The sequence below is a fragment of the Oryza glaberrima genome, chromosome 8 (assembly GCF_000147395.1).
Source record: "Oryza glaberrima chromosome 8, OglaRS2, whole genome shotgun sequence".
Classification (NCBI taxonomy): domain Eukaryota; kingdom Viridiplantae; phylum Streptophyta; class Magnoliopsida; order Poales; family Poaceae; genus Oryza; species Oryza glaberrima.
The window spans coordinates 24,787,572-24,800,862 of record NC_068333.1 but is presented as its reverse complement, the minus strand read 5'-3'; the positions used below and the strand labels follow the sequence as shown (position 1 = coordinate 24,800,862).

Below are 13,291 nucleotides of genomic sequence, written 5' to 3'. Positions count from 1 at the left end.
CTTGCTTTGTCGTTGCCTCGCCGGCCATCCCCGGAAACGAGCGGCCGGTGGACGCGGCGGATACTCTTCTTCCTCCTCCCCTCTCCTGGTCAGGTCACTGGCCAGTGGTCACAGCTCGCCGGAGAGGAAGACAAGCTTGTGGTGGTCGCCGGCCGATTGGCAATCATTCGGCAACGACGACCGATGCTGGTTCAGCCGCCGAACGCCGTGGCGGTCCGGGCGACGGCGGCGGGCAAGGAGCCCCTCTTCTCGTTCGGCGTCATCGCCGACGTGCAGTACGCCGACATCCCCGACGGCCGCTCCTTCCTCGGCGTCCCCCGCTACTACCGCCACAGCCTCACCGTCCTGCAGAGAGCCGTCCGCTCCTGGAACGCCCACAACCACAAGCATCCCGTCGCCGGCGGCGGCGTCCGCTTCTGTGTCAACTTCGGCGACATCGTCGACGGCTTCTGCCCCAAGGACAGGTCGCTGGCTGCCGTCCAGGCCGTCGTCGCCGAGTTCGACCGCTTCCATGGCCCGGCCTACCACATGCTCGGCAACCACTGCCTCTACAACCTTCCCCGGAGCAAGCTCGTGTCGCTGCTCAGGATGCCGTCGGGGCGCGCCTACTACGACTTCTCGCCGTTCCCGGGCTACAGGTTCGTCGTCCTCGACGCGTACGACTTCAGCGCCGTGGGATGGCCGCGCGGCCACCCGGTGGCGGCGGCGGCGAGGAGGTTCTTGGACGAGAGGAACCCGAACGCGGACAAGAACAGCCCGAGCGGCCTCGCCGGCGTGGACCGGCGGTTCGTGATGTTCAACGGCGCCGTCGGCGAGGCGCAGCTGCGGTGGCTGGACGGCGTGCTGCGCGGGGCGGCGCGGCGGCGGGAGGCGGCGGTGGTGTGCAGCCACCTGCCGCTGCACCCCGGCGCGGCGTCGCCGTCGGGGCTGATGTGGAACTACGAGGAGGTGATGCGCGTGGTGCACCGGCACGGCTGCGTCGCGGCGTGCCTCGCCGGCCACGACCACAGGGGCGGCTACGGCGTCGACGCCCGCGGCGTCCACCACCGCACCCTGGAGGCGGCGCTGGAGTGCCCGCCCGGCACCGACGCCTTCGGCCGCGTCGACGTGTACCCCGACGGCCTGACGCTCGTCGGCGCCGGCAGGATGGGCAGCACAGACATGCGGCTCCAGCTCCACTCCCCAGTGACTGAGCTCAGCTAGCTAAGCTAAATCCTCTCTGCTGCCGCCATTGTGCTAATGCAACTGTTGTAATAGTGGCAATGTGATTGACAGTTCGTTTCATGCATCCCTAAAAAAAAATAATCTAGTGTCCAATTGATGTCTCGTCGTCGTCCATGTCGCGCGGTTAGAAATCAAAGTCGTTCCGAGGAGGAAGACGAGAGGCGGCGTGGGCCCGGTTCGGCATAGAGGGGGATGCGGTGTTGACCAGTCCAATTTATCCACGTGTAATTTTGCTATATATTTATCAATAAATTTTCTCTAAAAAACTAATAAATGTTGTAAATTGCATGTAACTATAATGTAACTTATATATAACTTTCACATAATTTTGAACCGTTATATTTGTTTCAAGATTTGTGCAACAGTGCAAGTGAGGAATTAAAAGTCACGGCGTGTATACATGTGAGATGATTCATCCCTACGACCTCCGTTTCACCGAAATAATATATTACGGAGAGAGTTCTAAAAGTCCCTCCGTTTCACAATGTAAGTCATTCTAGTATTTCCCACATTCATAATCAATATGAATGTGGGAAACACTAGAATGACTTACATTGTGAAACGGAGGAAGTATATTGTAGTTACATGCAAATTACAGTGTCATTACATCACAATTGCACTAAAATTATACTCTCTCCATCCCATAATACAAGAGATTTTGAGTTTTTGCTTACAATGTTTGACCGCTCGTCTTATTCAAAAAAAATTTGTGCAAATATAAAAAACGAAAATTTGTGCTTAAAGTACTTTGGATAATAAAGTATATATATATATATATATATATATATATATATATATATATATATATATATATATATATATATATATATATATATATATATATATATATATATATGACACTCATATGGGGCACCATGGTATGAAATACACAAATTCGTCCAAATTTTTCAAAATTTTCAAATTGTGAGTATATACCTAGTTATAAGTATTCGATTCATACCTATACCTAGCAACAAAACAACTCAAATTTAACTTTATTTCACAATCCATTATTACATACCTAACTAATTATATGTTTGGATGCTATATACCTAGAATCAAAATCTAACAAAAGCAAGTTTGAATTCAGTTCAAACTTGCTTTGAACTAGTTAGTAAAGTAGTTAACGTTAATACCTAAATATTTGAAAAAGTTTCATACTCATTTGAATTGGGTATATAGTAAATTTCAATCATGGTGTCCGGGCACCATGGAGGACCAAACAAATTTACTATATATATATATATATATATATATATATATATATATATATATATATATATATGCAAGCACACCGTACTGCGGACTCTAGCGACGACTAGCATCACTAGCCTCTCCGAGGTGTGCATATGCACCATGCGACTGCCTGGGCAAAGAAGAAGATAAGATTGATATGATATACACGACATAAGAAATAATTAAGTAGTACTAACCACATGTATTCTGGTGTCTCAGATTGTACACAGGATCTGATCGATCTCGTATGGCTATCGCCGAATGCATTGTCGCCATCGAAAAGGCTTTGCGCGAGATCGACGAGTGATTGATGCCGCCTGGGTTAGTTCAACTATTGCTGCATCGCACCGTCGACTAGTCCCGTCCCGTCGCGCCGTTGCCTTGGAGGACGATGACCTGCATTTCCGCCACACAATGTTGCCGATCGGTCGACACCGCCGCCGCGCCGCGCGTGCAGGCCGCCGCGCCGGGATCACGCCGTCACCTGCAACGCAGCCATGGATCGACGATGAATCTCGCTGCTGTTGCGGAATCGACGATGAATCGCCGCCGCCTTCTCCGAGTTCTAGTATATCGCGGTCTCTCCTAGTGACCTGATTTTCGGATCCGATGCACTGGTGGGAACGAGGAATTGTACTCACGTCATTCCGGTTTCCGTGGCTAAATTAAGGGGTACGTAATTTTTTTTCTTGTCAAAAAGTTAAACGGGTCCGCTCGTTAATCCAATATTAGGATCCATCGAAGCTAATCACAGATCAACGGTGGATGATAGCAGGTGTACATACTCCCATGTATATAGAACCATTTTCATATATATATATATATTCATTAACATCAATATGAATGTGGGAAATGCTAGAATGACTTACATTATGAATGTGGGAAATGCTAGAATGACTTACATTGTGAAATGGAGAGAGTATGTCACAAAGAAAATAAATAATAATTCTAATTTTTTTTGAATAGGACAGAGTATCTTTTTTAAATTTTCGAAACTTTCGAAAATTTGTGGACAAATGTATTGGTGATCCCATCCACACATCATACGGCGGTTGGCTCATTTCCTTTCCAAGAAATGGGCCGGAACGGACAGTTGGACGTGGAAGGCCCAAAATCAATTGGGCCCAGTAAGGAGCCCACCCTACGTTGCGCGGCGGATAAAGAGGGGGAGGGCGACGAGCGCCTCAAGCTCCAACAGTAGCGCTAGCTTATCCCCTCCTACTCCCCCCTCATCCTCCTCCTCCTCCTCGCTCGCCCATGGCCATGGCCACCACCTCCGTCACCTCGCTCGCGATGGCCATGGCCGCGGCCGCCTCCGCCGACGCCACCCAGGCCCCGCACAAGCTCTCCGCCCTCCCCTTCCACCACCTCCTCTTCTCCCGCGCGCCGCCCCTCCTCCGCGCCTCCCGCCGCCTCCCCCTCGCGCCCCTCGTCGCCTCCTCCGACGCCGCCGCCGCCGCCGAGGCCGGCGTCGAATGGAGCGAGACGGAGGAGGCCGATGAGGGTTCCCAGGAGGAGGAGGAGGAGGAGGTGGTCGAGGAGCAGGCGGAGGCGGAGGAGGAGGTGGTGGCCTCCGTGGAGGAGGAGGAGGAGGAAGCGGTGGAGGAGGAGTTCGCGGCGGAGCCCCCCGAGGAGGCCAAGGTGTACGTCGGTAACCTGCCGTACGACGTCGACAGCGAGGGCCTCGCCCAGCTCTTCGAGCAGGCCGGCGTCGTCGAGGTCGCCGAGGTGAGCCTACTCGCGCGCCAGCCCACAATCAATTTTCCCCTTCTTCTTTTTAACAGAAGAATTGCAAGATACTATTGCCAATTGCATAAATTCTCAAGGCTCAGTATTTCCAATTACCCAATTATTGTTTTTATTTAGGTCATTTACAACAGAGAGACAGGGCAGAGCCGTGGATTTGGGTTCGTTACCATGAGTACGATTGAGGAAGCCGACAAGGCCATTGAGATGCTTAACCGCTATGTGAGTGCATTTCTGAATTGTCGTTTCTTAATCCATTGAAGTATTTTATTTTCACAACTTTCACCATTCGCACATGCTGCCGTTACACATAAAATTGGAAGTACCTTGATAACTGAAACAATTTATATTATCTGATCAAAGGGTAAAATTATACTGTTGGTACATCTCATTTAGGTTAACCATTGTGAAATGTTCCCATACCCGATGAACTGTGTTCAGTAAAACTGAGCTCGAAGATATTTCTGTCATAGTGATAAAATGATAGTACAGAAGAAATTGTATAAGTTGCACAGTGTTCTCAGCTGCTGGCTGATAAATTTATGTTTTACAGGATATCAACGGAAGGCTTCTGAACGTAAACAGGGCGGCTCCAAGGGGCTCTCGTGTGGAGAGACCTCCAAGGCAGTTTGCTCCTGCTTTCAGGGCTTATGTTGGCAACCTGCCATGGCAAGTGGATGACTCTAGGCTGCTGCAATTGTTCAGCGAGCATGGAGAGGTGGTTAACGCTTCGGTTGTCTACGATAGAGAATCTGGGCGTTCTCGGGGATTTGGTTTTGTTTCCATGGCCTCCAAGGAGGAGCTCGATGATGCTATTTCTGCCCTTGATGGACAGGTGAGGACAGCACCATCTACATTAAGCATACACTTGAATATCACCATTATAACGAGTATGGCAAATATGGAGGCTCTATAAGCTAATACCGTTTCTTTTATGCTTCTTTTATTATGCTCAATTGTTCATGATGGATTACAGGAATTGGATGGCCGCCCACTTCGAGTGAATGTGGCAGCTGAGCGACCACAGCGAGGCTTTTGATTCCATATGGCGTTGGGGAGCATGTCTGCACGTTTGAACAAGAATGCTAAAGTGTTATGCGTTAAGGCGGAAGCTGATGGTTGTCATTTACAGAGCGCGCGTTAGCTTCCTGATTTTGAGTCCTCCCGTCCTTTTTATGTGTCTTCCAAGCTGATGTTATGTTAAATTATTCTCAAAAATATGAGTTCAACTTTCCAAGTAGGATATTTATAATGATGATGTCCTTAGTATTTTTTTTTCCCGTGATAATCCAAAAGTTCACTTGTCGACCATATATCTGAGAAAAGGAGCAAATGCATGGCAGCAGCCAGTGCTTACCCCTATGCATTATGCTTATTTTTTCTCTTTCAGAAATGTTGTTCTCTGGATTTGCAAGAACCAAATACTTTGATAAACTATTGTTCATATAATGCACAGGAAACCACAATAGTCATGGACACTCCAATCCCTTTAATGTCACAAAGCTGATCAAATCTGCAGGATACGTTACATCTAAGCCAACCGTGTTGTGAAGATAACAAATATGTCATGCACATTGTGGTGGAAACACCATTAGAGGCAAAAGAGATCAACACAAGCACATACTTCCATGCTTCATGACGAACCAACATCCAACATTGTTGACAAGCACCAAGCGATTCACACATACAGTAGGACCAATTTATGTACAATAATAACATCTTGATGTAACTGGGATCACGCATTGAAGGTTTTACATTCAGCAGAATATTATGGTAGTGCATTCAGTTAGCCTGCAGCTGCGCATCCTTGCTTGTGAGGGGCACATAGCGCACAGCCGTCTCATCTCTTATGCTGACCTTGCCATCCTGGTTCTTGTCCACCACTTTCAGCTCCTGGAACATAGTCCCAACTGGGATCACCATTCTGCCACCGGGCTTTAGCTGCTCAATCAACGCCTGTGGAATCTGCGGTGCAGCAGCTCCGACATGGATGGCATCATAGGGTGCGAGCTCTGGCCAACCTTCTCTGCCATCTGTATCAGTTACAGAGATCGATTATTGTTAGGTAAATAATGTTTTGGAATATGAAGTACTGCTGAAGCCAACCCGGATGCACAATATAAGTTTATGAGATGGATGGGCAAAGTCGCTCCAAGTCTGTGTCTAGAAAGCATAAGTATCACAGATGAAGAACCACTCACTGTTTGGTATGGATAAAAAGATTCTCTTTGAAACCTAAAACAACTTGTTACCACGTTAGACCCGACAAAAGTAACCCTTTAAAACAAATTACAGAAGTTCAACATGTTTATTTAAAGTATCATTTAACCCTTGCAACTAAGCCCTTGTCTACAAAATTGTACTCTACGCTGCAATTCAGTTCAGACCTTGGCACTTCAGCATGTTTGTCATTACTACTAGTGGAGAGGAAAGTGAACAATTAAAAGCTGCAAACTTGCGCTACTTACCGGTAATATGTATACTGAGGGATCCATCAGTTAACTGTGGAGCCGCTGCACTTTTCTTGATGTTTTCAATAGACGAAGTAACCAACTCTGGGATATGTTCAACACCAACTGCTCGCCCTTCTGGTCCAACCATAATCGCGAAGCAAGCTGTTAGGTACCCTGTGCCTGTTGAAGTTATCAAAGATACGTAAATAAGCAATGCGAGTTGACAAACATGTATAGAAATTTGCTATCTGTTGAGCATTTCAGCTAGGAAATATTAAACAGGTCGGCAGTCCTGAATCAATATTTAATTCCATAAATCAGTATGACAGAAAAAAAGATGAAAGAAACCAACATTACTACTGAATCTTTGTGGTATAGGGTAGAGGCCAGCCCATCATAGACCACATGAATACATACCCTCACGGAAAAGCTGTGAGATGAAGCTAAATATTGTTTTTTCCACATATGTTGGCAAACATTTCTGCATTTCAAAGCCTAAAGCGTGCAGTGATAAGTACATCTATTAGATAAGATACTACTCCACTGACAGATCTTGGGTAATGATAAACCTATAGTTGAAGTTGTAACTCAAAAACAAAAGCAATTCTATATTTTGGCACTTAAGATTCATAACATAGTTTTGTGAATGAGAACATCAAAACTCAAAAGTGTTTCTGTTGTGATGATACATAATTGAAATGATATTTTAGGAGCATAGATAAAACGTTGAAGTGATTGAGCGAAACTGAATATATGAGATACGGGAGACCTGATCCAACATCCAGAGCACGCATGCCAGGCTGAAGGTGCTTCTCCAGGAGCTCCAAGCAAGAGGCGTGCATGTGAGGCGCAGAAATGGTGGCGTTGTAACCGATGGGCATCGGGCTGTCGAAATAGGGAGAAGCACCAGGAGGCACAAACAGCCCCCTGTCGATGGTCTCCATCACCTGCGCGACCTTGCTCGACTTGATAATCCCGTACCTCTGGAGCTGCTCAACCATTGCCTTGTTCTTGTCGCTAGCCCCGCTTGACCACAGTCGGTGCTGCAACAGTATCAGCACCAGGAGCAACATGAAACGGTTCTTCCCAGAGAAAAACAGCAACATGAGAGATGAGGCATATGAGATTGAAATCAATCCCCTTCAACGCTCTAAATGGCACTCGACAACTATGGTTGGCACATAAACTGAAATTTGTTGTAGATTATCTTATCTTATGTGAATCAAGATCATCATCAAATATCCCAAAGGTACAAAGGAACTAGTAACAATTAACAGTCGGCATAAAATTCTAATTCAATTCGTTGTAAGTCCATAATCAAATGTTGGAATCAGGCTGCCGGTGGTGATTAGAATTAACAATAACTGACAAGGTTTTAGCCTAAATTATGGAGAACTCTCCCCATAATTTCCCTAATTACTAGTACCACAAGAACTCAGACTAGCGAGTAATATAGCCTTATTAGGACTGGATCAACAATTAAGCACAGTAAAATCACAATTACGTACTAGCAATTAAAGAAGATACTCACGGAGCCCGCAGATGCTGAGGATGATTTGGAGGAGGAGGAGGAGAAGCAGGAAAAGATGTAGCGGAGTACCTCCATGGCGAAAGTGAGCGAACACTCGATCGGGTGGTCTCTCCTGGTTTAATCTTAATCTTGGGGCCGATTGGGAGCGCGCGGGTGGGTCGCGGTGCAGCTGCCTTTGCCGGTGCAGCGGCGGAGACGTGGGGGATGTCGCCGCGGGAACCGGATTCCCGCCGCGGCAGTGGCTGGTGGCTGGCGGTGGTGGTGGGGGATTGGGAGAGAGAGAGAGAGATGGATTCTTCTCAAACCACCTAGCGAGAGAGAGGTGTAGGTAGCTTGTGGGCCGATTTTATGGGCCTAATCCATGGGCCGGAAGAGCGTTCCCATGGGCTAGGCCTCCATGTGGCCGCTTGTCATGCCAAACCTGAAACCGGCGCCGTTTCTTCCCAACACAATAGTCTTTGTTCCGGTAAAAAAACGCAAGAGTTTTGTTTGAGAAAACTAAAATTGATAGATTTTTTTTAAAAAAATCATTACAGTCTAAGGGTACGAAGTACGAACAAATGAATCTTTAGACCAGCACTCTAAGAAAATTGTTATGTATGAAGGACACCATTTATAAATTTAAGAAGCGTGTGCAATTTTTTCTAAGAGAAGGGTATTTTTTTACTCGGCCTCTATATCCAACTGGATATATGCAGCATTTTTTTTAAAAAAAATACTCCCTCCGTTTCGAAATGTTTGACGCCATTGACTTTTTGGCACATGTTTGACCGTTTGTCTTATTCAAAAAATTTAAGTAATTATTAATTCTTTTCCTATCATTTGATTCATTGTTAAATATATTTTTATAGGCATATAATTTTACATATTTTATAAAAGTTTTTGAATAAGACGAACGGTCAAATATATGCTAAAAAGTCAATGATGTCAAACATTTCGAAACGGAGGGAGTAGAAACTTAGTTTGAAATTCACTCCTATGGAGATTTAAACTTAGGACCTTATGTGCTACACAGAAGTGTGTGCAAGTGAAAATTGAAAATCAGAAAATATCGGACAAAATTCATACTTAACAATCTTTTTCAAATTAATAATCAATAATCATTACACAGCGTAAACATAATCGAGCTAGATTGCAATAAATACGAGCATGCAATCAAATCAACTACAGGTGATTAAATTAACGAACTGCTTATTTTGTTACGACGTCGATCGATCGCCTCCAAACGGTAGCCAGTTACTGTTGTAAAACACACAATTAAATGAGCTTAGAGTTCGTCGTGGTGGCGGTGCTCCTCGTCATCATCATCTTCGTCGTCGTCGGTGACCTTCTTGATCTTCTTGGGCGCCGGGTTCGGCGAGGTCTTGATGGGGTAGGATGCTTCCATGGCGATGCCGCAGAGTCCCTCCTTGGCGGACACGTCGCGCTTCATCCGGATGTAGCCCTTCTCACCCCAGTCTGCGCCCCACGAGTTCCTGACGATCCAGTACTTGGTGCCGTCCACCGTCGTGCCGTAGCCCACCGCTGCCACGCCATGGTCGAGCTCCGTCCCGCATTTCCCGGCGAACACCCCCTCCGAGTAGAACTGGAAGTGCGAGCCCCCCGCCTCGATCGCCACCGACACCGGCTGGTTCGCCACCGCCTTCTTCAGCGCCGACTCCGAGTTCGCCGGCACGTCCTCGTAGCCGTCGATGGTGACGGCGGGGGACGACGCCGCGGAGCTCTTGCAGGAGCTCTGGCGGGCGCGGTACGGGTAGGCGGAGGAGGCGGCGACGCCGCCGTGCTTGGCGATGTACTGGAACGCGTTGTCCATGAGGCCGCCGTCGCAGCCCGCGTTGCCGGTCTTGGTGTCGCAGTCGACGAGCTGCTGCTCCGACAGCGCGGTGAGGTTGCTGGTGCGGATGGCGTTGATCCCTTCCACGGCAGCGATGGTCGAGAACGCCCAGCAGCTGCCGCACTGGCCCTGGTCCTTGACCGCCCCGACGGCGCCCTTCTCGCGCCAGTCCACCGCCGCCGGCAGGTCGCGGGCGCCGGCGTACATGAAGCCGCTCCGCCTCTCGCCGCGGCCGCGGAACATGCGGTGGTGGGAGACGCGGGAGGAGGCGTAGGCGCGGCGGAACTCGTCGGCGGTCATGTCGCCGAAGCGGTTGAGGCGGAGCTTGTAGGGCTCGTCGCGGCGGTTGAACTCGTGGATGAGGCGGACGTTGTCCTTGAACACGTTGAACCGCCGCGCCTTCTCGCCGAGGTCCCGCGCCACCCGGTGCTGCCCGCGCCACCGCTCGTACAGCTCCCACAGCGCCTCCTCCGACGCCACGTCCTTGTCGCCGAACTCCATCGCGCTCGCCGCCGGCGCCGCCGCGCCCAGCAGCACGACGACGGCCACGGCTACCGCCGCCGCCGCCACGACGACCACTACTCTACCCATCGCAACAACACTTGTGATCACTTAATTGTCACTAGCTAGCTAGCTTAGTGGAGTAGGTTGAATTAGCTTGTGAGGTGGTGGAGGTCAGGGGCTTCTTATATAGAGGAGGATATGATGCTGGATTGCTGGCTGCATATGTGCAAGGTAGAGGCTAGAGCCGATCGAATCAAGGCGTTGCTTGCCGGCAACAGTTTAGTCATCATAATTAAGAGGTCAGGTACTACACTTGTAATGGTTGATTGCTCTCGTGAGTGACACACAGTGATATCGCTAATTTTGGATTATACTTGCGCACCAATGCTTATTGTTGTATGTGCAGTTTTCAGAATCTAGAAGGCTTGCAGCAGTGCCCAATCAATTGGTGGATGTGATGTGATTATGCAGTTGATTATACCATCCTCAGGGTTTAATCACCAGCAGAGAGGTCATGTGATTAACTCGAACAGAAAGATACTAGCATAGAGTAGCATAGAATATGTTGATATGGCACTAATACCAGTGCAGTAATTATTGGGAAGTGGATTTTTGTCTTTCGAGTGGACATTATCTCGTTTTGTGCATGTCATTAAAAAGTTATCAAAAAAAAATTAAAAAGATTTATCAAGATAGATCAATATATGATATATCTATTTTAAACATGCGAGTTAAAATTCGACTTATATAATTAAAAAAAACAAATTTGACCGTAAATTACGCATTCTATTCATAGTCAAATTTGTTATTTGTTTCTACTTGTATAAATTGAATTTGAATTTGCATGTTTGTGAAATGACATATCACATATTGATCAATCATACTAATTTTTTTAAAATTTTTTGATGACTTTTTAAATGACATGTAAAAATGAGGGGATATCCTCTTAAGGGATGATTTGAATTTCCCTATTTATTGTAACTTTGACCGTGTTTAGTTTCCTCCATATTCTCAACTTTCTATCACATCATACCACATCAAAAACTTTTCTACACACAAAGCTTTCAACTTTTTTTTCCAAACTCCTAACTTTCTTCAAACTTCCAACTTTTTTCAGAAAACACACCCTTTACTTAATTGGACGGAATAGCAGTTGTTGGTGGCCAGGTACTGACTACTGAAGATGAATTTAACACTGAATACACGTAGGTACTTGGACATGCTCGTTTTTTAATTCATCGACAGATAGAATTAAGCTTAACTGCAGTAGTTAATTGATAAAGCAGCCGATTGATTAGTCGTATAAACCAAGTGTTTCTGTTAGTTTCGCAGTACTAACTAGTACTACCTGCGATGCTGCGAATTAAGGGGGGTGTAGATTATGCGGGAAACGCACAAATAAAGAATTAGCGAGGCGTTTACGCGACGGCCATGTAAATGTACAGATCAAGCTTGTGCGACACTATCGATCACCAATCCACTTACTCGAAAATTAACTCAGATTCTAATTCTGTCACCACTTAATAACTGAACCTGAACTAAGCTATGTTAATTTACAGATATAAATATGCAGAGCTGAATTTCAGGGCCAGATATCTGGGAAAATTTTGGATCGCTCGTCAAGCAAAGCAAGTAGCAGAAACAAAACTGAAAAGATTAAAAATTAGAGTATTGTAATGCCCCAGCTTAGCCAGTCAATTTAGGTCAATCCTAATGTTCCTTGATTGTGGCGTGAGATTTCTTCAACAAGTAACCTGATCGAAGTCGAAGAAGGAAGGAAGGAAAGGAAGCAAGCAAGCGTGTTGATTTCCTCCAGGACTGGTTCCATCAACAGCTGATGGCGACATGGAAATTAAAGCATTTCCATCAACAGTTGGAATGTTGGATGCATATGTGGCTCTGCATGTCTTAATGTCTTTCTCTCTGTGCTGAATAATGATCAGGAGATCGGAATCGACTAATTAATACCGAAATGCCAATCTTTACGCATGAATCTCATTTATCATCAGGTCCGTTCGTGTGTTTGTGTTGGATCGGCACAACTGTATTGATTGATTAATTGAGCTTCCTTTCAGATTCAGATTTCATCAGCCACGCTGGTACATGCAGCTTCTAACTAACTACTGTCTACTACCAGTACTGCATTATGCACAAGAAAGTGAATTACGATTTTTTGTTTTTGACATAAAGAGCTAGCATTAGCAAGATAAAATCCTGAAGCAATAGAAAGATTGGAAGCATAAGATCTATAGCTTGGGGAAACAAAATTCTGCATTCATCGTTGTCACTGAAAATCTGGGGGCAAATGAGAATGGCTGGCTTTCCTAGCTCTGCTTTCTCACATGGATCGCTTCGAGTGGCACGAAACCCATTATTCAGGCTACGTTTCGATCGGTTCCCAGACTGAGCAGGATGAACAAGCAACATCACCAGCGAGGCAGCGACATTCTGCAAGTATCTGGTGGCCTTTGGAAAGAGAGAGACAGGAAAAAAAGAAAGCATCGAGGCTGTATATTGAGCCTGCAAACTGATCAGATTTAATCATCTATGTACAGTCATTACTGAGCAAACTTAGCGAGGATGGCGAATGCATTTTGTCAGGATGATATAATCTTGTTGAATGGCGCATGCTGATTTTTAGTTAGGTGTCTAGGTGACGCTTGTAGGATGGATACAGATGAGAATTTCAGAGCTCTGATATCTGTATATATCTTGCGGAGAAAATACTAGTAGCTGCTGTCCTGCCTGCCTGCCTGCCTGCAG

The 13,291-nt window shown here is 46.5% G+C and overlaps 4 protein-coding genes across 5 annotated transcripts; 2 read left to right on the top strand and 2 right to left on the bottom strand.

Annotated features, from left to right (window-relative positions):
- Positions 1-55: 55 nt before the first annotated feature.
- Positions 56-1,321, top strand: LOC127781469 (manganese-dependent ADP-ribose/CDP-alcohol diphosphatase-like). Its single transcript, XM_052308423.1, has one exon. It carries the CDS (start codon positions 184-186, stop codon positions 1,201-1,203), a length of 1,020 nt encoding a protein of 339 aa, XP_052164383.1. The 5' UTR covers positions 56-183; the 3' UTR covers positions 1,204-1,321.
- A 2,325-nt stretch (positions 1,322-3,646) lies between these two features.
- LOC127781470 (28 kDa ribonucleoprotein, chloroplastic-like) lies at positions 3,647-5,517 on the top strand. Its single transcript, XM_052308424.1, has 4 exons — positions 3,647-4,188; positions 4,327-4,428; positions 4,760-5,041; positions 5,183-5,517. The coding sequence occupies exons 1-4, from the start codon at positions 3,718-3,720 to the stop codon at positions 5,243-5,245; spliced, it is 918 nt and encodes a 305-aa protein (XP_052164384.1). The 5' UTR covers positions 3,647-3,717; the 3' UTR covers positions 5,246-5,517.
- Positions 5,518-5,813: 296 nt separating this feature from the next.
- LOC127781472 (protein-L-isoaspartate O-methyltransferase 1-like) lies at positions 5,814-8,488 on the bottom strand. Of its 2 annotated transcripts, none has more exons than XM_052308426.1 (4): positions 8,191-8,488; positions 7,429-7,702; positions 6,675-6,839; positions 5,814-6,239 (listed from the first exon to the last, which is right to left on the bottom strand). In XM_052308426.1, the coding sequence occupies exons 1-4, from the start codon at positions 8,263-8,265 to the stop codon at positions 5,989-5,991; spliced, it is 765 nt and encodes a 254-aa protein (XP_052164386.1). In that variant the 5' UTR covers positions 8,266-8,488; the 3' UTR covers positions 5,814-5,988. The 2 variants fall into 2 exon arrangements, with proteins under 2 accessions (XP_052164386.1, XP_052164387.1); XM_052308427.1 differs by having other exon boundaries at positions 8,260-8,487.
- A 763-nt stretch (positions 8,489-9,251) lies between these two features.
- On the bottom strand, positions 9,252-10,675 carry LOC127781117 (KDEL-tailed cysteine endopeptidase CEP1). Its single transcript, XM_052308022.1, has one exon. It carries the CDS (start codon positions 10,613-10,615, stop codon positions 9,458-9,460), a length of 1,158 nt encoding a protein of 385 aa, XP_052163982.1. The 5' UTR covers positions 10,616-10,675; the 3' UTR covers positions 9,252-9,457.
- Positions 10,676-13,291: the final 2,616 nt, after the last annotated feature.